Genomic DNA, 23,447 nt, shown 5'->3' with positions numbered 1-23,447 from the left:
TCTTTATATGACGTCTTGCTTAAACAAAATTAACATACAAGTTGTTGTTCATAGTTTCCATTTTTATGCTTATTTTGAAGCTATTTTAAAGGTTTTTGAGTGACAACTTTTTAGTTCTTTTCACTACTGCTTTTAAGTTTTTTTCATTAGCTTTTGAAACTGTGAATAAGTGCTTTTTTGGGGGTTTGTGGTTCAACTATTAAAGTGTTTTTAAGTTATAACATCTCTTGAGTTGTTTTCAGCCATACTCATAACAGCTCTCATCTTTGTTTTGTTGTTTTGTTGAAGATGCATTTTTTAAGTTATATTTCATTTTTCAAGTTATATTCTTCATTATGAGAAAATAACAGTCCTTATTTGTTTTCTGGTTATTTTCCATATTTGTCAGTTATCATGTCAAGACCAGCCCAACTCATAACCGACTTGACACCTGGTGTTAATGTATGGAAAATAGCAGTCCGTGTTATTGATCTGTGGATTGTCAAGGAGCATAACGGGAACCAACACCTTGAAGCTATATTGCAAGATATAAAGGTTTGTACTTAGCCATTCGTAATAGTGCATTTCTTTATAAAGATTTCATTTACTTATAAAATTTTTCATTACTTTGTCACAAGGGAAACCAAATACATCTCATCACTCGGAACCGCGAGCTAGATGCCTGGAAAAATACCTTGCTGGAAAACCAAACCTATATGGTTTACAATGGAGAACCATTAATCAATGACTTACCTTTAAAAGTCTGTGACAACAACTTCAAACTGTTTTTCAATGCTACAACCACAATCACTAGCATTGACATGCCTGAAATTCCTCAGCACACTTTCAATTTCAAACCATTTGGGGATTTCGAGAGTGGCGAATTTAATGTTGATCGTTTATACGGTATTCAATCTTACTTTTTATTCTGCTTATGCGTTAATCTTTATGTACACTAACACAGTCTTCGGTTTCCTTAAATCAGATGTCATTGGCAAACTACAGCAAGTTGTGAGGCCTAAGGTATTTGCATCTACTATAACGAAACTTATTTTAGTATAATTCATGTTGTATCGATAATAATACTCACTAACTGACGTAACTTATTTTAGAGACAAAAGCAAAATTGACGAAGAAATAGTGCAGAGTCTGTCTGATATGTTGTATAAACATAACACTCATGCAAAGTGCTTCCTCATGGCAAGGCAGAGACTTAATCAAGACAATGTACACAATTTGAAACTAAGACTTATAGCCAATAGATCTACAGATGGAAGAGTGTACAACCAACCTACTGTTTCTGAGGTAGCTGCTTTAATTGTTGGTGATGTCGACGCTGCTGAAGAACGAGACATTATCATGCAAAGACAAGGTGGCTCATTGAAACGTATTGATGAATTTCATGCTAGCTATCTAGCATTCCAATATCCTTTGATCTTTCCATATGGAGAAGATGGTTATAGACCAAATGTGGCTCACCGAGATCTCGATATCTTTGATAATAACCCAAGAAACAGACTTACTATTCGAGAGTGGTTGGCATTTAGAATCCAAACAAGATATGATGAGGGGAAAACTCTTTTATCTTCTAGACGATTGTTTCAACAATTTCTGGTTGACGGCTTTACCATGCTTGAGGGAGAGAGATTGAAATGGCTACGTAATAATCAATCTAAGCTTCGAGTGTCAAAATATCGAAGTCTTAGTGAAGAAGGAGACCAAAGTCAAACACAAGGTTCTACGACCGGAAAAAGGGTGATCTTACCATCATCGTATGTTGGAAGTAGGAGATTTATGGATCAACTTTACTATGATGGGATGGCAATATGTAGCAAGGTAGGCTTTCCCGACCTTTTTATTACTTTCACATGCAACCCTAAATGGCCAGAAATCCAAAGAGCTTTGCTACCGCTAAACCTCAAGCCACAAGATAGACCTGATATCATTGCTAGAATTTTTAAAATGAAGTTTGATATGCTCTTAGCTGATGTGACTAAAAAAGGATGCTTAGGAAAGGTTCTTGCTTGTAAGTTCTTATTACTTAATCATACTTTATAGTTTATTCTGTTTATTTGCTTATTCTTATTAATAAATTTTTTTTTTCAATATAGATATGTACACTATAGAGTTTCAGAAAAGAGGTTTGCCACATGCACACCTACTTATCTTCTTGCATCCTTCCAACAAATACCCAGCACCTGAAGATATTGACAAAATTATTTCTGCGGAGGTACCGGATCCTGTGAAAAAACCTAAGTTGTATAGTCTTGTGAAAAACCACATGGTACATGGTCCTTGTGGTTTGGCAAACCCAAAATGTCCATGCATGAAGGAGGGAAAGTGTACCAAATATTATCCCAAGAAGTTTCAGAATACAACCATAGTTGATCAAGATGGTTATCCCGTGTATAGAAGACGTGATAATGGCCATAAAATTGAGAAGAATGGAATTTTATTTCATAGCGGTCATGTTGTGCCACACAACCCTCATTTGCTTATGAAATATGAAGCTCACATCAACATGGAATGGTGCAATCAAAGTACTTCAATCAAATATCTCTTCAAGTACATCAACAAGGGTTCAGATAGGATATCGGCAGTTCTTGTTCCAAATTCCACAGAGCGTGAAGGAAATAATGATGAAATCAAGCAATACCTTGATTGTAGATATGTTTCACCAAGCGAGGCATGTTGGAGAATTTTCTCCTATTCTATACATGGAAGGAAACCTGCTGTTGAAAGATTGTTTTTTCACATGGAAGGAGAGAACTCTGTTTATTACAAAGATTTTGAACAAATTGGTAATGTCCTTTTAAAGGCAAGTGTAACTGAGTCCATGTTTACCTCTTGGTTTGTTGCTAATAGGGAATTTGAGGAAGCCAAACTCTTGACATATGGCCAGTTTGTGTCAAAGTTTGTTTACGACAAGAAAAAAAGATGTTGGAAACCTAGGAAAAAAGGTTATACAATTGGTCGTTTGATTTGGGTTCCTCCATCAACCGGAGAATTATATTACATGCGCATGTTGTTGACAGTGAGGAAAGGGCCTACAAGTTATGACGATCTCAAGACAATTGAGGGGTTTAAACATTCATCTTTTCGAGAGGCATGCTTTGCAATGGGATTTCTACAAGATGATAAAGAATTCATTGAGGCTATCAAAGAAGCTTTTAATTGGGGTTCTGGTGTATTTCTCCGCAAGCTGTTTGTTACCATGTTGTTGTCAGCGTCAATGAACCGACCAGATCACGTATGGCGTAACACTTGGATCTACTTATCAGATGGAATTCTTTATCAACAAAGGATAATATCACGTAATCCAGGTAACCGCAACTCTTTTATTTTTACATTGGCTATAATTAACAGTGATATTTCTATTGAATATATATTACTGTAACTATTAACATTACATATTTTTTGTGATGCAGAGTTATCGTTGTCTAACGAAGAGATCATAGAACTCACCTTGATTGAAATTGAGAAACAACTTCAAAAGAACCGACGGACTCTAAAAGATTTTAAGCCGATGCCTTATCCAAACAGTTTTGTACTTGATTTTCTTGGGAATCGACTTATTTACGATGAGCGGCAATATGACATTACAGCGCAGAAAATACTATACCAAAATATGTTTCAATCTCTAACAGGTACCAACTTTAGAAACCTTATTTATTGCTTTTATTTTAAACTTATTTTACTCTATTTTTGCATCATTTTTAGCTATGTTATCTTTTTAGCTATGTACTCCATCCGGTATTTTATATCAAACTGCAGTATTGGATATCACAAACCAGTATTTTCTGCGCTCCATAGCAGTGTCACAAATTTAACTGCCTTTGAAACTCATATATATGAAACTCATATATACCGAGACTACGTCATTATAGCAAGTAAATTAATTGCTTAATTATACATGCACCAACAAACATATTATATATGAAAGATTTCCATTTATTTTATTTACAATTGGTTTCTTTTTTTTAGATGAACAACATAATATTTTCAAAGAAATAATGGAAGCTGTGTCCAAAAGGAAAGGTGGTGTCTTTTTTTTATACGGTTACGGTGGAACTGGAAAGACATTCATGTGGAACACACTTTCAGCAGCTTTGCATTCTAATCGGGAAATAGTTTTGAATGTCGCATCTAGCGGAATTGCAAGTCTACTTTTGCCTGGAGGGAGAACTGCACATTCAAGATTCAAAATACCTGTACCATGCTTAGAATCATCCATTTGTAACATTGACAAAAAATCAGACCTAGCTGGATTGTTGCAAATAACTAATCTTATCATTTGGGATGAAGCTCCTATGGCTAGCAAATTTTGTTTCGAAGCTCTTGACAAGTCTTTGAAAGATATAATGGGTCATGACAAGGTTGCTTCTAAGACAATTTTTGGAGGAAAGGTTGTGGTCTTTGGTGGTGATTTCAGACAAATTCTACCCGTTGTTCCTAGAGGAACCCGGTCTGACATTGTTCATTCAACAATAAATGCGTCATATATTTGGGATCATTGCAAAGTTCTAACGCTCACAAAAAATATGCGTTTGGTATCTGGGACAAATTCAACAAATGCAGATGAAATAGACCGCTTTTCTAAGTGGATATTACAAGTTGGAGATGGAAAGATATCTGAACCAAATGATGGATATGCTGAAATTTGTATTCCACCTGAGTTACTTCTAACAGATTTTGTAAACCCAATTGAAAAGATTGTTACAAGTACCTATCCGAATATCCTTGATAATTACACAAATTCAACTTTCCTTCAAAGTAGAGCAATATTAGCTTCAACCATCGAAGTTGTGGATGAAATCAATGATTACCTAATAAATCTTCTACCAGGTTAATATATATTTTCTCCTATTATTTTCTTGTATTTGATAATTGTATGGTCAATTTTAATAATTTAAATGTTTTATAGGTGATGCAAAGGAATTTTTAAGTAGTGACTCAATTGACAGGGCCGAAGCTAATGACAATGATGGTTTTGAGCATTTGACACCTGAATTTTTAAGTTGTTTGAAATGTTCTGGTTTGCCAAATCATTCATTGAAGCTAAAAGTTGGTACTTGTGTGATGTTGATAAGGAATTTGGATCAATGTGAAGGTCTTTGCAATGGTACAAGATTAACGGTAACTAGACTTGCAAATCATGTCATCGAAGCCAAGATTATATCAGGTACACATATTGGAAATACTATTTACATCCCAAGAATGTCTTTATCTCCTTCTCAATCACCTTGGCCATTCAAACTCATTCGAAGACAGTTCCCCATTATTGTTTCATTTGCTATGACCATAAATAAATCTCAAGGCCAATCGTTAGACTATGTTGGTCTATATTTGCCTAAAGATGTCTTTAGTCACGGTCAACTATATGTGGCTATGTCAAGAGTGAAGAGCAAAAATGGGTTGAAAATCTTGATTCACGACAAAGACAAGAAACCATTATCTCAAACAACTAATGTGGTCTTCAAAGAAGTGTTTCATAATGTTGTATAGGTATTTATAAATTACATTATCTTGACTATTTGATTTCTTTCATTTCTAAATTTTTTTACTCATTTCTTTTTCCCTTTTTTTGACATAATAATGACAGTCTTTAATTTAACTTGTAGGTATATTGCAATTACCTAATTTTAACATTCATTTGAAATTGAAACGTGTAGGTATCCTGCAATTACCTTCATTTCACATTCAATTTTTAATATTTTGATGGTGAGTTTCTTCCTTATTGGTGCCTTTTTTTTTACAATAAAATTGTATATTGCCTTTTTTTTATCATATGTTACACTATTATGGTGTGGTGCATCATGTCTTTCTTATATGGTTAGTGCCGTTTTTCTATGCCATTTATCTTTATTTTATAATGTAATGTGTATGTGTTCTTATTAATATATTTATATACAATATGGAAGATTCTTTTTATGTACAGTCTGTGATTTCATTGATCCATTTTTTCTTCTTCTTGTAGGTTACACATTATTATTTGTATCCCTATTGCAACTACAAAGGAGTTTATAGAATACTCAAGTGTGATCATTTCCATATTTTTGTTGTTCTCCTAAACTATCATTGAATGATATGTAATTTACTGTCTTAGACATTTATGTATCTAAGTTGTAAACTTTCTACACAATTCATTGTCTATGAAGTTCTAAATATATCAACCTACCAACAAATACCGTACCCGTGCGGACGCACGGGTCTTCAACTAGTTTATAAATAAAAAAGTGAAAGAAAAACTAATCTACTATCATCCTCTGCTGATTGAAATTGGAACACATATGAATTTATCCACTCATTAAAAAGAAATAGTCTCAATCCAATGCGGGCTGATAATTTAGTTTTTGTTCATACGAATCTCCGTCTTCTCTCGGAAAAAGAGTAAGGTTTATAATGAAGGAACAACAAAAATGTGGGATATTGACAGAGAAGAATGAGATCTATTTGATAGAACTGATGTTCTTGAAGTTGCTAGTCTTTCTCTCGACAAACTTGAACTATAAGCCGCACTTCTTAATAATATTGGAGAAGAAAATATTGATATTCAGCCATGATTTTATGATTTAGTGATACTTTTTAGTGTGATTTATTTATGTTATTGCATAGATATTAGCTTTTTTTTTAAACAAATTATTATTTTATTTTATTATTTATTATTATATAAATAATATAATTCTTTATTAATTTTTATAATTGTATTTCTAAAAATGCTGAACTCTGTACCGGTACTCGTACCTATGCAACCCAGATTCATCTTAATCGTAATAATTTAATCCAATCTTGGGAGAAAATATATGACTTTGAAATAGTATCGGTACTTAAGTATTATCATCCCCTATATTAATTTTAGGAGTTGTTATTTCCTTCAATTTCGGGAATGAAAATCAATTTATAAGCTTGTAGTAAGTGTTTTTACAAAGAAAATTGCATAATCCATTTTCCATTCTAACTGCATGGGCTTTAAAGTCAGCTCCTAGTTCCGGATGGGCTCCCAACACAACCGTATTTTACAGACAAAAATGCTGTTATAAAGTATTCATTCTCAACTAACTAATTGCGCAACAGATTAAACTTTTTGAAGATTAAACTTTCATGTTTAGTTTGCTTTGTAAGCTAATCAAATAAAACTAAAACAACTGCAATTGAATCAAATAGTACTCCTACATCACAGCTTTAGAAAGCTGTTGCATGGTTTATACATCAAAATGACAGTAACAATTTAAGTAACACATCGACTCTAAACTTAATAAAACCATACTTAACTATAGGATAACAGCAGCTAAACAGCAAGGCAATAATAGTAAAACTGAATATAAAAACTAAATAGTTTTAGCAATAATATGTTCCATCCTGCTCTCAAGCCCCTTTAGAAGATCTTCCAGAACTTCTATTTCAACCTGCTGGTTATTCTCATCAACCAGATTTTTTTCCACTGCAATGGCATCTTCAATCATTTTTATTTCTTGTGAGGAGAGCTTTAAATTAATATCATTTATCTTTAAACTATTTATCATTTTGTAAATGTAGTCATCCAAATCATTCACTGCTTTGGCCTTTTTTAGGAATTTCTCGTCTTCAATACGGTAATTCTCAGCTTCTTTAATCAACTTTTTAATTTCTTCAGCTGATATCCTATCCTGGTAATTGATTACTGTAATTTCATTCGAATTTCCAGAAGCATTATTAGTAGCAGAAACTGTCAAAATACCATTTTGGTCAATAGAAAAACAAACATTTGAGCTATGGCTGCCACGAGGAGCTGGGGGTATGCCAGAAAGAGTAAAAGAACCAAGCAAATTGTTGTCACTGGCTCTTGTTCTCTCGCCCTCATAAACCTTAATCAAGTCACTTGGTTGGTTGTCTATGGATGAAACAAATGATTTTGTCTTCTTGACAGGAATGCAAGTGTTCCTAGGAATCACCACACTCATGATATCTCCAACTACTGACCTGCCAAGAGACAAAGGTGTAACATCCTGCAGCACCAATTTTGGAACATTCATAACTCCTTCACTCAACAATGCAGCCTGAACAGCTGCCCCATAAGCCACAGCCTCATCAGGATTAATGCTTTTGCACAACTCCTTCCCGTTGAAAAACTCCTGTAATAGCTGCTGTACTTTAGGAATTCTAGAAGACCCGCCAACAAGGACAACATCATCTATCATGCTCTTGTCCATCTTAGTATCCATTAGACAACTTTTAACAGTCTCCACTCTCCATACACTCATTAAAAAGGTCCATATTCATTTTATCAAATTTGGCTCTATTGATTGATGAAGAAAAATCAATACCCTGAAATAAAGAATTTACTTCAATAGTTGCAACAACAAGAAAAGAAAGTATTCTTTTTGCCCTCTCACAAGCAGTTCTCAATCTCCTCAAGGCTTTTGGATTTCCACTAATATCCACTTTGCTCTTTCTCTTGAACTCTTGCACAAAGTAGTTGAGACCATTCTATTATCAAAGTCTTCTCCACCAAGGTGAGTGTTTCCAGCCGTTGCCTTAACTTTGAACACATTATCTTTAATAGTTAGTAGAGACACATCAAATGTGCCACCACCAAGATCAAACACAAAAATATTTCTTTCTCCATCACAATCAGTCCTCTTGTCAAGATCATATGCAACAGCTGCTGCAGTAGGTTCATTCAGTATCCTCATAACATTGAGGCCAGCAATAGTACCGGCATCCATGGTGGCTTTTCGCTGAGAATCACTGAAATAAGCCGGCACAGTAACAACAGCATTCTTAACAGGTGATTGTAAATATACCTCAGCAATTTCTCGCATCTTTGTAAGTATCATAGATGATACTTCCTCAGCACATAGCTGTTTTTTCTGGCCTTTGTACTTAACAGTGATCACGGGTTTGTCATTGACACCGGCAGTGACTTTGAATGGCCATAAAAGTATATCATCTTGAACAATAGCATCACTAAACTTCCTACCAATTAACCTTTTAGCATCTGAAAAAAATAAAAATATGAATAGGATTTAGTTTGCTCTCTTGCAAGAGCTCCTTTACTATTGGAGCCCAAGTGCTCGGTTAGGTTCTGAGTTTTTAAATGAGTAAAAAAAGGATTGAAATTACCAAAGACCGTATTTTCAGAGTTGGCAGCAGCTTGATCCTTAGCAGCATCACCAACCAACCTTTGATCATCAGTGAAAGCAACAAAAGAAGGTGTAATTCTATTGCCTTGACTTGATCATTGTGAATGATCTCAACTCGACAATGTTGCTCCTGCCATACTGCAACACACGAATACGTTGTTCCAAGATCTATTCCGACTGCACGTCCTTCGAATTTTTTTGCCATGAATCTCTCTACAAGTAAATGAAATGAAAGAAACTAAAGAAAAACTTCAAGTAAAGATTGCCAAAAAAATCAGAATATTTAACTTGACTTATGTTGAAATAAAAAATACAAAGTAAAATGAGAATGCTCCTTTCGTTTACAAGAAATTTAACAATGTGGTTTTTAATTTGTATACATATATCAATAGTAACTAACTATACAAGATGATTTGAAAACAGTCATTTGTGCCGATCCTTGTTTTCCAAGCGTCAAAGTATATTCGGTGTTAACTTCCAATGGATATTTATTATTAAATAAATATTTTAATTTTAAAAAATTGAATAGATGGTTGTTTAGACAAGTTAACATTAACTTTTTTTTTTCATATCTTGGTTTTGGAGTATAATTATCAACGTTTTAAAAATCGGACCGGAGATCAAACCGATGAAACATTCGATTTAAGATTCAATTGGTTCAACCGATTAAACATACAGTCGAACTGTTTATTAAATAAATTAATAATATACAACTAAATTTCATAAATATTTCACACACAATCATATGTTCACAACTTAATAAATTAATATTTTAAAAAATTATTTTAAACTTAATACAACAATATCAATAGTATATATATAATAACAAACATAGTTGTACATTTAATTTCAACCATTATTTAAAAATAATTTGAACAAATGAAAATGAAAGAATTACAATAAAATAAGTTAAACTAATTCAAACCAAAATTAAAATAATAGAACATAATAACTAAAATAAAATTTAAATGATTAAGAATACCTAAATTAAATAAGATAGAATTTCCAAAAATAAACAATACAATATATTTAATTGAACAACAATAAGTAAATTCGAGTTGAACGGCGGAAAACAAGTTATAACTGACGATAATAAACAATATTGACTTAAATGACAATCAATATTGAGTTGGACAACTGACTATGTTTGAAAGAGACAACGTGACGATGATAGAGTGTGGTTGAAAGAAAAACTATAACAAGTGATAGAAATTAAAAGTTTGTATGGTTGTAAAAAGATAAGGAATTCATTTTTGTGATTGAGGAATGTTTTAGGTTTTGATATTGACTTATTAAACTTTTTCAAAAAAATTAAAGTAAAATGACCAATTTGATTTATTTTTTTGAATCAAATAGTTTTACAAACCTGGCTCCAGTTTTTTGGTTCAGACGGTTTTAAACGGTACGATTCGATTTTTTTTATTTTTTTCGGTTTTATTTTGGTCTTGACCCACTAGCAGTTTAGAAAGGCTGATCGAACCAGATTCAACTCTGTTTCACGATCCAACCAATTGAATCGACTTGTTTAACCCGATTTTTAAACCATTGTTAATTATTTGGTTTTTTGTTTTGATAGCTCTTACTTATTAAATGAATAATCAAAATGAAAGTTCCTCAAATCATGCAAATTTGGTTAAGACACTAAAGCTAATTTCAAATACTAAAATATAAATCTAAAAACACAAAAAAGATACTTGAGTCACTTATACAATTTTTTTAAATTTTAACCATACAATTAAATCTAATGGCTTGGATTGAGATAATTTAGATTAGGTCTTAGGAGAGAACGACCTAAGATTTGATTAGTCCAAGAACATTGCAAGAGTTTAGAGACCTAATCGTTCAGGCATGACATGACATGTCATAGGTGCCTAGCCTAAACTAGGGTTATTGAGTTACAACACTTTTTGTACACGGCATATCACATGTTCTTGAAAGGGTCGTTATTGCCAAATTTACAAGGAAGAAACCGCTCCTCGTATTTTTAAGGAAAGACTTACTCGCCTATCCCCATACTCTAGCCTAGGAGTTTGGATGGAATCGGTTCTTCACCCACAATATGGCTCGTGAGCTAGATCTATAATGATCTCAACCTTAGGGATCAGAAGAATCATTCTCTTTTTACCTAATCAAAATCCTAAAAGTCATGTTGCACTTTCCAACTTAAGAAGAGTTCATACTATTGTATTTATCACAAGCACAATTCGCACTCACTGTGGAGGCTCGGTAAAATTGACATAGGCCACACCTTCATTTAACATTTAGTTGCCTTAATCATCTTTACACTATGGTGAGATGAGGCACTCACAGTAAAGCCTAGGTAAAACTGACATAGGTCACACCTTCACTTAACATTTATTTGCCTTAATCGCCTTAACAATATGGTGAAACAAGGCACCACCGCCACCAGTAGTACGACGACATGGAAAATAAAGTCATAGTAGAGATGTGAGCCTATATTGAAGAATTACGCCATTCTAACCAAACCTTACAGGGTAACCTCTTAACTCTTCAAGAACGGCCTCACAATGACAATCCTCTAGAAGACAAAGAGATCCTAGATTCCCAACCTCTATCCGACTAAATATGGAGCGCTCCAATTTCATAAAACTTCAAACTAATATCACTGGTGAAGTTTGATGGAAAAATTTACCCCTAGGAAGACATTGTCGCCATCAACACTCAGATGGCGATAATTGGCGCGTATGACTCCTTGAAATGCAAATTACTGTCCAATTATTTCAAGGAGGAAGCTTCAAGGTGGTACATGAACCTCCCCTCCTTTTGGTAAATAAGATATTCAATATCTGTTAGGGGCACTCCGAGTTCGCGAGGGAGTACCTCGCACAGTTCAATGATGTAACTATAAAAGTTTTAAATTAAGACTAGGAAATGTTTGTGGGAGAACTTCAAAATGGTTTGAAGGTCGAGCCTTTAAATTAGTCTCTTGCCCAAAAAACCTGTTGTTTCCATGGAGGATGGCGTAGGATGAATGCTATATCAAAGGGGAAGAGCTAAATGTAGTAAAGAAAATCTATGGATGTCAAATAACATGTCATGTACGGGCTCAAAAATTATGAAATAACTCTATCAAAGAGAATGAAAGTGGTTAATGTAACATCCCGATTTTATTATTAGTTATTTTATTAATTATTTGTTTTATTGATTATTATGTGATATGATAATTAATTAAATTGTGTGTGTGTGTGTTTGGTTATTTGGTGTGAGAGTGATAAAATAAGTAGTTGGGCCTAATAATAATACGATGAGTAAAGGTGGGGTGTGGGTTAGTAAGCCCATTAGTGAGAAAATTATGTAGTAAGGGTTTAACTAAAACAAGAGAAATAGAAAGTTATAAAGAGAAGTGAAGAAAAGAGAAAAATAGGAGAAAGATCTTTCTCATAATAGGAAGATTTCAACTAAGGTTATGGTGGGTCTTCATCTTATTATGGGATATATGATGCTTGAGTAATGAGTTGTAACATGTTAGGATTTGGGAATAGAAATTTTAGGTTTTGACATGTTAGCTTTTGAATTGAACCCATGAAATTGGTGATTGAAATGTGTTTTGATGTTAGTAATTGATGATATATGATGAATACATGTTAGAATGCTTCTATTTCATGAACTATGGGTGTTTGTGTGAAATAATTTGTGCAACCCATATGGTTATGTTCTATATTGATGAATTGAGTGGTTTAAAATGTTACTAATGAGACATGTTATTAGGAATTGAAACTTGGAAATTGTTTTGTGTATTGGGTGAGAGTTGGGGATGTTTGGGCATAAGTGAAAAGTGATTTTCGTGTCAAAAATGGTGAAAATTGCCTCTGCACAGCAGAAACCGGTTTCCAGTTTTTAGGAAGCTGATTTCTTGAGTGAGAATTGAGGTTTTGGTGCTTCTGGAAGTGCAGAAATCGGTTTCTAGTTTTTAGGAAACTGATTTCCTGAGTCAGACAAACTATTTTCTAAAACTTCAAAAATTTCATAACTTTTGAATCGTAGCTCTGTTTAAGTCCTCGTTCAAAGCGTTAGAAAGCTAGCGTGACATTCTTTTCGACAAAAATAATTTTGTTAGCAGTAGGTGATTTAATAATTATGTGGTTGTGTAAAATGACATGTATGTGTGTGTATATGTTGAGAATTGATGTTTGAATGACTTTTGAGGCAATTCTTTGTATGAACATAATACTTGAATTTTGCATGTATGTAGGTTGTGAATTGCAATTGGTTGAGAATAACATTGTTGAGCTTTGTTTGCTACATGTTATTTGTGGTGTGTTGATTTGGTGAGTGTTATAAAGATGTTTTCATGTGTGATTGATAACATGAATATGTGTGTGTGTGTGTGTGTGTTTGTGCAAATGTGAAGTGAATTCATATGTGATGAATGGTGGAATATATGCTTGTATGATTATTATTTGGAGATGGTCGTAATTGCATATAGTTGTCGATATTTTCACGTACATTCATTTATTAGGTGTGAAAGAGACGATGTTCGTTAGTTTCGTGGGAAATTAGTGACTTGTCCCAAACCTTGGAGATGGGTTTGAAGCCTTAGGGGCATGCTTTTTTTATGGTTATCTGTCTTGGAGATGGACGCTGGGAATCCGCTAAGGATAACATTGGTACCACATGCATTTGGATTGAGTCACATTGGAGTCACATGTGTCGATGTGAATTGTGTTGGTGTGTTTATGTGTTAATTGTGCGAATGGTACTTTGGTGATGATTGTGATTACTTGGTATCTTAAATCTATTGAGTTATTCTATACATGTAAACATGTGATATGTATTTATAAAAGTGTTGAGTATATGTGTGTATGAAGTGTGTGGAATTCTTTGTTATAGGTGGTTATACATTACTTATTATTATATATTCTCTATAATGATATGAATTCTCACCCTTCTATTGAAATGATGTTTTGTATGACATCACTCAAGTACCGAGAACTAGAGGTGCTTTGCTTGCAAGGATTAGTAGCGGTGTTATTCCTTTATTCATTCATTTAGGATTTTGGGGTTTTGAGTCGTGCTCTGATTATGTAACACCGGAGAACGTTTTTTATTCATGTTTTGAAGAATACCATGTATTCCTTTCTATTGTGTTATTTTAATAAAATTATGTGATGTTTGGCCATTATGCCTAAGTTTTTAATGAAGTAAAATTATTATGAGACAATAATGTGTTTAGTCTGATCGAATGTGAATCCGCTGCGAAAGTGCACGTGTTGAGTTATATAAACATGAATTATATTTAAAGTGTTATTGAGCATGACAGGTATTTATGGTTTTTGAATTATGTGTGACACCCTTGAATTAATATGCATGATATCTTACTATGATTTATGTTATATTTTTCGCGGGGTTTAGAAGGGTGTTACAAAATTGTCAATGACTTGTAGATGAACCTTGAATATGAAATCAATAATACAATCTTTATATCACATTAAAATAAATATTATATAAAGATTTGATAGTTTTTTGTATAAGAATACTAATATTTAACTTGCCTAGGAACAACCGTATTTTCTTTGTTGCATTTCTCACATAACATGATGCCATTTATAATGACAATTTTTTATGCCCACTTTTTGCAAACTTGATAATACCATCTAAGATCAGTTTCCAATTCAATAATCTTTGCAAGAACAGACCCAATACATTTATGAAATTTATTATCACAAACAAAAGATGCTATCAATAAATTTGATTGGTAATAACATAAACAAAAAACTGAAGTAACCAATTATTTGTAAATGTACAATTAATATTTCTTGTTTATACAACAAAAGTTACTTCAGTAGATTCAATCAAGTCATTTATAGTCATCCTCTGTGTTTGCAAAAGATCGTTTGACAAAGATAGTATTGTTGGATCAGTCATATTTCTAACTACTTGAGTCAATTCAGCATCAACGTCTTTCATCCTACAAATTTTATTATTAGGATAACTTTGAATAAGATTAAATTTGATGGATTTGATAAAAAAGAATTTTAAAATGGTGAATTAGATAATAACTTACTTCGATTTATACTCACTAATGTTTGGAAGATCATCATTCAACATCCTTTTAGTTTCATAAAAAGTATTAGATACTCTCATAACCCCTAAGTAATTACACGTTTTATTAGTTAACAACAAATAAATAGAAATTAATATATGATTATCTATAATTTGATGTAAATATGAAACATGTTGTTAAAAACAGTAGAGGACACCTTGAATTAAGATGATTAATTATTACTGACTACAATATTTTTTTAGCTTACAAAGTTGAAGTATAATAACAACTGGATCAGATGAGTTATGGGTTTCCATATATTGATGCTTTCTTTCAGCAAATTCATTCCACAAAATGCAACGGATTCTATTCTAGTGCTCCTGAAATATAAAAAATGATTAAAATGTAAATCAACTAAAATATTGTATATCATAATTAAAAATCCACATAAATTGTAAAACTTACTCAATTATATTTATGGAATAATCTCATTACCTTTTCATCTAGCAAAAACATATGAAAACTTACTTCTTCTGCAGAATTATTGCAATCTAGGAGTGTCCAAAAATGAATTGCACGAACCCACTAATATTTCTAGCCACTTCTGTGTAATTGAGAGTCATAACACATTGGACTGCTTATTTTAAATAAAAACATCAGTATATATGAATTATAACATTATCAATTTTACATAAATATGTATACATATTGGATATGTCAACAAAAGATAGTATAATCATAACTTTGTTAGCCATTTTTTTATCATAACAGCAAAGAAAGATACTTATTTTTTCAGGCGAGTTTGGCAAGTATGTATCTGATTATCACTGTGACAGGACCAAGTTATTTATATATGGAAAATCCGTATGAATCATATATGTAAAGGTCATTGAAAAAATTCATTGGATAGATGCATGCACTCCATTTGTGAAAAGAACAATCAATGTTATGCTTGGGAATATTTTCCATACATGTATTCAATTTCAGTGCCACTAAATTGAATTTAAGGTGTCTAATTATCTATGATGACTGGGTTAAACAGATGCTATTATACTGGAAAACACATCTCAACGTATAAAAAATGCAAGAGTTTAATATAATGGGATATTAGCATTCAATGTCATTGGTAGTTACTGAAAAATAATTATTTCCTCCATTCACAAAAGCATATGAGTGCAATGCTCAATAATGCAAATGATTACATATGGAAAAAAACGGAGCGTAATGCTAACTTGTGCCCCAAAGGCACAAGTTAAGAGTTAGATTTAGAAAAAATTACTTGGAAATTGTGTATTTTTTCATTAAAAATCTATAATTAATGTTTTTGACTACTTTTTTTAATACAAACTTTCTATTTTATGAGTTTCTTAACTTGTGCTCTTGGGGCACAAATTAGCATTATCCAAAAACGAATGAGCATCTAAATGTATAGGTAACTTATGTCTCTAACTATATAAGGCAAAATGATTTCATCTAAATTGATGGCATACAAAACAATAAATAAAAATGGAGGAATATATTATTTACAAGTGATGCATTATTTGATAATTATTTTTATTTTAATGGACGGAATTAGGGTAAATCCTTATTTAATGCATATATAACTACTTTTTATATAATAAAGATAAGAGGTGTGCTATGTTGATACCGGATAATCCTTACACCCTATTTACACCGTATTATTTTTCAAACATTTTAACTATGGCACAACAACCAAGGCAAGAAAAGAATGATTAAAAAATATAAAGGTGCAAGTGACCTGATCAGTGGTTTTTACACATGTTTTTACCGTTTATTTTAGTTGTCTTTGAAGTATTTTATTTTATGATTTAATTCATTATTCGTCATTTTATGCTTTGGTTTTGTGTTTAAGTGTTTGCAGACTCAGATGAATGAAGTGGAGAATATCAGTGAAAAAAGTGAAGAAAAGCACATCTGCTGGTCACAAGCGTTCCTAGACGCGTTTCTCAAAGCCAAATTGCATTTCTCTGGTCACACGCGTTCCAGGACGCATCTCTCAAGCCTAAACGTGTTTCCACACGCGTCCCATGCCTTGGAAAGAACCAGAAAACCTCCATCTGCTCAAACGCGTCTGCAGACGCGTGTCACAGGCCAAAACGCATGTCCACATGCGTCCAGGAGTGCAAAATTTCAAAGGAAACATTCCCCCTTCCAGGACGCGTCCCCAGACGCGTGTCATGTGAACCAGACGCGTTCCCACACGCGTTTGCACGTGATTTTTGGGCCTGTTTTGCTGAAAAGCCCAGAATGACAGTTATAAAAGAAGGAGAATGCGTTTGGATAAAGGTTGGACAGTTTTGGGTGCAAAAATACACTATGAAAGGCTGGAGAACTCAGATTTGGTGCAAGGATTGAAGAACTCTATGAGCTTTTGCCATTGAAGATTGGATTTCCTTCATTTATCTGTAATGTCTACAATTAACACTATGTTTTCTGTTATTTTTATGAGTAGCTAAACCCCCCATTGCTAGGGGGGTGATCTTGATTCTGAATGTGATAACTTTATTTCTTTAATGCAATAACAATTCGGTTTTCATATAATTGGTTTGTTCTACATCTGTTCTTCATGCCTTAACCGTCGGAAAAAACGGATAATGAATTTGTATGAATTAATTTAGCTGGACAGCAATTGTTCATTGACATGAGTAAGAACATAGGATAATAATTATCACCTAGGACTAGGGATATTTTATCTTAACCGGAAATTCTTGGTATTGGAATGCTTGATCATAATTATAATTATCTATGGACATAGTAATTAGGTTGTGACGTCAAAGATCTTTTCACTAAGGACTTAGGATTAGATATTCTTGAGAACCGGTAATCAATTGTGAAACTATGTTATTGCATTGAGAAGGATAGTTGTTACAGGAAGAATCATTCACCGACCCCTAGCAACCTACTCATCTCTGTTCATCGTTTTAATATTCTGCGTATTTATATTATTTGCAAAACAAACCAAAACCCCTATCACTTTTGTTTAATTGAAATACTAAAAAAAACTCTGTATCGTCAAGCAGTCCTTGAGATTTGACATTCGGGGAATTTCCCCTGTATTACTACAGAGGCAAAATAGTACACTTGCTATTTTCATATCAAGTTTTTGGCGCCGTTGCCGGGGACTGCCGAAGATAATTGAGTTTTAGATTTATTTCAATTAGAATTTTGTTGCTCTGCGACTAAAATTTTATTTTCTGCACTATTTATTTTTCCTAATTCTAATATTTTTCTAATCTGTGTATGCGAGGTAAGGCCTCAGCTGAATTTCTTTTTGACGCAGAAATTGAAAGAACTTTACACGCAAGGCGTAGACAAGCTCGGTTGGCTAATCTGGAATCTGAAGAAGAAATTGTTTCAGTTCATTCAAGTTCAGATTCTGAAAATGAAGAAGAAATCGTGGGCGAGAATCCACCTCCACCTGAGAGACTTCTCGGAGACTATGGTGCTGCGAACACACCGGGTGGTAGACTCACAATTGTCAACCAACCGGTAAATGCGGCAAATTTTCAATTGCATCCGAGCACAATAAATCAATTGGAAAGAAAACCTTTCACCGGAAAGGTTAATGAAGATGAAAACAAGCACCTACAGAGATTTCTGACCGTGAGCACAACTCTAAAAATTGAAGGGCATACAAAAGAAGCGAAGAAGCTGAGAATGTTCCCGTTCACATTAGCCGAAGAAGCAGAAGAGTGGTTCTATTCTCTTTCAGCAGGCAGTATCACATAATGGGAAGAGATGGAGAAGGCTTTCTTGAATGAGTATTTCCCCGCCTCGGTCTTTATAAGAAAGAGGTACGACATTTTGAACTTCAAGCAGAAGGAGGGTGAGCCCTTAGGAGATGCTTACAAAAGATTCAAAAGAATACTAGTAGCATGTCCCACTCATAATATGGACAAGACTGAACAGATGCAAGTATTTGTCAATGGGCTCAGAATGAAAACAAAGCAATTGATTGATACAGCAGTTGGAGGCTCAACAAATTTCACAACTGCCTCCGGCATCACAAAAATCATTGAAGCAATAGCTGCAAATGAGCATTTGGAGCTGTATGATAGGTGTGCTAGCAAACCAGAAGGAATCATTGATCTTAAGCTGGAAACCTCAAAAATCTGGGTTGAAGATGCGATAGCTGCAGAGGTAGAAAAGAGATTAAAGGCTATGAATATAGGTACTCAACAGGTTGCTCAAATCCAACAAGCTCAACCTGTGATTTGTGAAATTTGTAATGGCCCTCACCAAACTGTGTGTTGTGTTGCAACTCCCAAGCAAATTGAAGAAATCAAATTCTTGAGACAAAATAATCCGTATTCTAACACCTATAATCCAGGATGGAAGAATCATCCCAACTTCGCTTGGAAAGATCAACAACAAAATCCTCAGAAGGCAGAGTGGGAAGTAGCTATTGAGAGATTGGCTGGACAATGCTCTCAGTTTCAAGAAGAGACGAGAAATAACCACAGGAATACCACAGCTTCAATAAAAAATCTGGAAGTTCAAGTGGGTCAAATAGCACAACATCTCACTCTACAGGCACAAGGTAACTTTCCGAGCGCAACTGTGAAAAATCCGAAAGATCAAGAGAAGATTAATGTTGTTACAATAAGGAGTAAAAAGGTTTTAGAATCGGAAAAAGAAAAAGAGGAAATAGATGACCCTATGGTAATAGAGGTGGATTTGGAAATAAGAGAGAATCCGAAAGAGCCAGAAGTTGTGACACCACCGGTTAAACCAGTTGAAGAAAAAAATAAGAAAGATGCTTAACCGGTGATCAAACTACCTTTCCCTTCCAGAGTGACAAAGAAGAATTCAAAAGAGAAAGACTTTAAGAAGTTTACTGCACTGTTCAAAAGGCTAGAGGTGAATTTACCCTTCTTCGAAGCACTTGAGCACATGCCATTGTATAAGAAATTTCTGAAGGAGGTAATGACAAAAAAGAGATTAGTGGAAGGAGAATCAAAAATTGCAACTGAGAAGTGTGGAATAGTCTCGTCAGCAAGAAAGATCCCAATAAAGAGGAAAGACCCTGGAGCGGTGGCGATACCATGCACTATCAATAATATAATATTTAAAAAGGTACTCCTCGATTCTGGTTCTAGTGTGAGTTTAATGCCTTTGTCCATTTTCAAAAAGCTTGAATTGGAAAAGATTAGTGAGAGTAAGACACAGTTAAGGTTCGCTGATCACACCATTAAGAAATCATATGGGGTAGCTGAAGATGTACTAGTGGAAGTTGATAAATTTGTATTCCCTATTGACTTCCACATCATGGACATTCCGAAAGACGAAGAAACTCCTATCCTTCTTGGGAGGTCGTTTTTGTCGACAGGCCGCTGCAACTTTGACATTGAAAAAGGGACACTAACGCTGAGATCTTTTGATGAAAAAGTAACCTTGAAGATGCTAGGAGTTAGGAAACATAGGGCGGTAATAAATGATCAAACTTCTAGAGGTATGGCGGAAAGTGAGGAAAAAGACAAAAGGCATGAACACCTCCAAGAAAAAATTTCAAGCATAGCCTCTAGGGTGGAAACAACTCATGGAGCTGTCAAAAGTCCTAAGAAGGATAAGAAAGTCATAAGAAAGTGGGAAGTGAACTGAAGAGAAAAGTTGTCCATGCCTTTCATCTTCATGAGTTTTTGGTTGCGGAGGTGAAAAGCAACCAGGTGTGGAATAGAAAATACCCTCCATAATAAAGGGTAATGGACCGTCGAGCCATGCGACGTTAAACGAAGCGCTTCGTGGGAGGCAACCCACAGTTTTAATAATTACTTTGTCTTCTTGTTTATCTTATTTCAGGAAATAAAAGGGGCATTTCAAGTGGAAGCTATGGAGTGCATTTCCCTCTGTGAGTCACCTCTCTCGGGCTTGTTCTAAAACATTGAGGTCAATGTTTTGTTCAAGTTTGGGGGAGGTTTTACTCTTTGCATTTTAATTTATATTGCTGCTATAATATGTGTAAGACCTACAGAATCATATTTTTCCCAAATTGTGACCGAAATTTTTATTTTTATTTTTGAAGAGTTTTGATCTTAAAGAGTGATCGGGAATAGTATATAGAGATGAAGGGAGTATTGTTTGAGGACAGGAAGTTCGGAATAATGTGACAAGAAGAGGTTTGTTTAAACACCCTTGGTTCCCTAAAAGAAATACGAGTCCAACGTGTAGATTTGCACCATAGTACTTGTATCCTGAGAAGTACTCCTCGAGTAGTTTATTGATACAGTCTGGCATAACTCAGATTCACATGCATGATGATTGGTTGAGAAAAAAATAAAGGATATAAAGTTGGCACCAAATGATGAAAAGGAGGTAAAAGGAAACCGGCTCGCTAAGTTGGGTAACCCTCACCCGGTTATTCATCCCAAAGGAGGTTGATCCCCAAACGTCGTCCAAAAGGACAATACATAACTGCAAAGTTTGAAAATTTCATCGGTGTTAAAAAAGTAGCAAATGCTGCTCGTTTGGTGCCAGAAAAAGAAAATAAAAAGCCTTGATTCATCTCATGCATGTGATGATTATTATAAGAAATGCAGTGCCTTAATATGATTGCCCGAATGAAAGAGGAGAAAAATCTGAAAGAGACTTAAGTGCAAAGCATAGTTGGAGAGGTATCCAAAAGGGGAGCTTAAGGTTTAAAGTGGTAGCAGAAACTCGTCACATCATGTGAATGCCGGACCAACTGTTTCTTGATCAATACAAACGGATATTTCACGTATGAACACCGGTGTACTCTGAAGATCATTACTTCTTGTATTGGTTGCTTGAGGTCAAGCAACGGTTTAAGTTTGGGGGAGTTTGATCAGTGGTTTTTACACATGTTTTTACCGTTATTTTTAGTTGTCTTTGAAGTATTTTATTTTATGTTTTAATTCATTATTCGTCATTTTATGCTTTGGTTTTGTGTTTAAGTGTTTGCAGACTCAGATGAATGAAGTGGAGAAAATCGGTGAAAAAAGTGAAGAAACTGAAGAAAAGCACATCTGCTGGTCACACGCGTTCCCAGATGCGTTTCTCAAAGCCAAATTGCATTTCTCTGGTCACACGCGTTCCAGGACGCGTCTCTCAAGCCTAAACGTGTTTCCACACACGTCCCATGCCTTGGAAAGAACCAGAAAACCTCCCTCTGCTCAAACGCGTCTGCAGACGCGTGTCACGGGCCAAAACGCATGTCCACACGCGTCCAGGAGTGCAAAATTTCAAAGGAAACATTCCCCCTTCCAGGACGCGTCCCCAGACGCGTGTCATGTGAACCAGACGCGTTCCCACACGCGTTTGCACGTGATTTTTGGGCCTGTTTTGCTGAAAAGCCCAGAATGACAGTTATAAAAGAAGGAGAATGCGTTTGGATAAAGGTTGGACAGTTTTGGGTGCAAAAATACACTATGAAAGGCTGGAGAACTCAGATTTGGTGCAAGGATTGAAGAACTCTATGAGCTTTTGCCATTGAAGATTGGATTTCCTTCATTTATCTGTAATGTCTACAATTAACACTATGTTTTCTGTTATTTTTATGAGTAGCTAAACCCCCCATTGCTAGGGGGGTGATCTTGATTCTGAATGTGATAACTTTATTTCTTTAATGCAATAACAATTCGGTTTTCATATAATTGGTTTGTTCTACATCTGTTCTTCATGCCTTAACCGTCGGAAAAAACGGATAATGAATTTGTATGAATTAATTTAGCTGGACAGCAATTGTTCATTGACATGAGTAAGAACATAGGATAATAATTATCACCTAGGACTAGGGATATTTTATCTTAACCGGAAATTCTTGGTATTGGAATGCTTGATCATAATTATAATTATCTATGGACATAGTAATTAGGTTGTGACGTCAAAGATCTTTTCACTAAGGACTTAGGATTAGATATTCTTGAGAACCGGTAATCAATTGTGAAACTATGTTATTGCATTGAGAAGGATAGTTGTTACAGGAAGAATCATTCACCGACCCCTAGCAACCTACTCATCTCTGTTCATCGTTTTAATATTCTGCGTATTTATATTATTTGCAAAACAAACCAAAACCCCTATCACTTTTGTTTAATTGAAATACTAAAAAAAACTCTGTATCGTCAAGCAGTCCTTGAGATTCGACATTCGGGGAATTTCCCCTGTATTACTACAGAGGCAAAATAGTACACTTGCTATTTTCATATCAAGTTTTTGGCGCCGTTGCCGGGGACTGCCGAAGATAATTGAGTTTTAGATTTATTTCAATTAGAATTTTGTTGCTCTGCGACTAAAATTTTATTTTCTGCACTATTTATTTTTCCTAATTCTAATATTTTTCTAATCTGTGTATGCGAGGTAAG

At 34.3% G+C, this 23,447-nt stretch overlaps 1 protein-coding gene and 1 pseudogene across 1 annotated transcript; one reads left to right on the top strand and one right to left on the bottom strand.

Moving 5' to 3' along the window:
• The first annotated feature begins 393 nt into the window (after positions 1–393).
• LOC131597966 (uncharacterized) lies at positions 394–5,484 on the top strand. The gene is made up of 9 exons (XM_058870622.1): positions 394–534; positions 618–885; positions 944–1,002; positions 1,168–2,005; positions 2,091–3,302; positions 3,408–3,626; positions 3,717–3,869; positions 3,964–4,824; positions 4,904–5,484. Exons 1-9 carry the CDS (start codon positions 394–396, stop codon positions 5,482–5,484), a joined length of 4,332 nt encoding a protein of 1,443 aa, XP_058726605.1.
• A 1,509-nt stretch (positions 5,485–6,993) lies between these two features.
• On the bottom strand, positions 6,994–9,435 carry LOC131595312 (heat shock cognate 70 kDa protein-like; annotated as a pseudogene).
• Between the last annotated feature and the right edge of the window lie 14,012 nt (positions 9,436–23,447).

This window comes from Vicia villosa, linkage group LG4 (genome assembly GCF_029867415.1).
Source record: "Vicia villosa cultivar HV-30 ecotype Madison, WI linkage group LG4, Vvil1.0, whole genome shotgun sequence".
In the NCBI taxonomy this organism is placed as follows: domain Eukaryota; kingdom Viridiplantae; phylum Streptophyta; class Magnoliopsida; order Fabales; family Fabaceae; genus Vicia; species Vicia villosa.
The sequence above is the reverse complement of the archived record's forward strand: the minus strand, read 5'-3'. Positions and strand labels throughout refer to the sequence as shown.

Bases quoted from the DNA above. Each gene is read 5' to 3' on its own strand.
- LOC131597966 (XM_058870622.1), top strand. From the start codon at position 394: ATGTCAAGACCAGCCCAACTCATAACCGACTTGACACCTGGTGTTAAT. The intron at 535-617 runs GTTTGTACTTAG...CTTTGTCACAAG, and splicing joins CTATATTGCAAGATATAAAG to GGAAACCAAATACATCTCAT. The intron at 3,627-3,716 runs GTACCAACTTTA...TTATCTTTTTAG, and splicing joins TATGTTTCAATCTCTAACAG to CTATGTACTCCATCCGGTAT.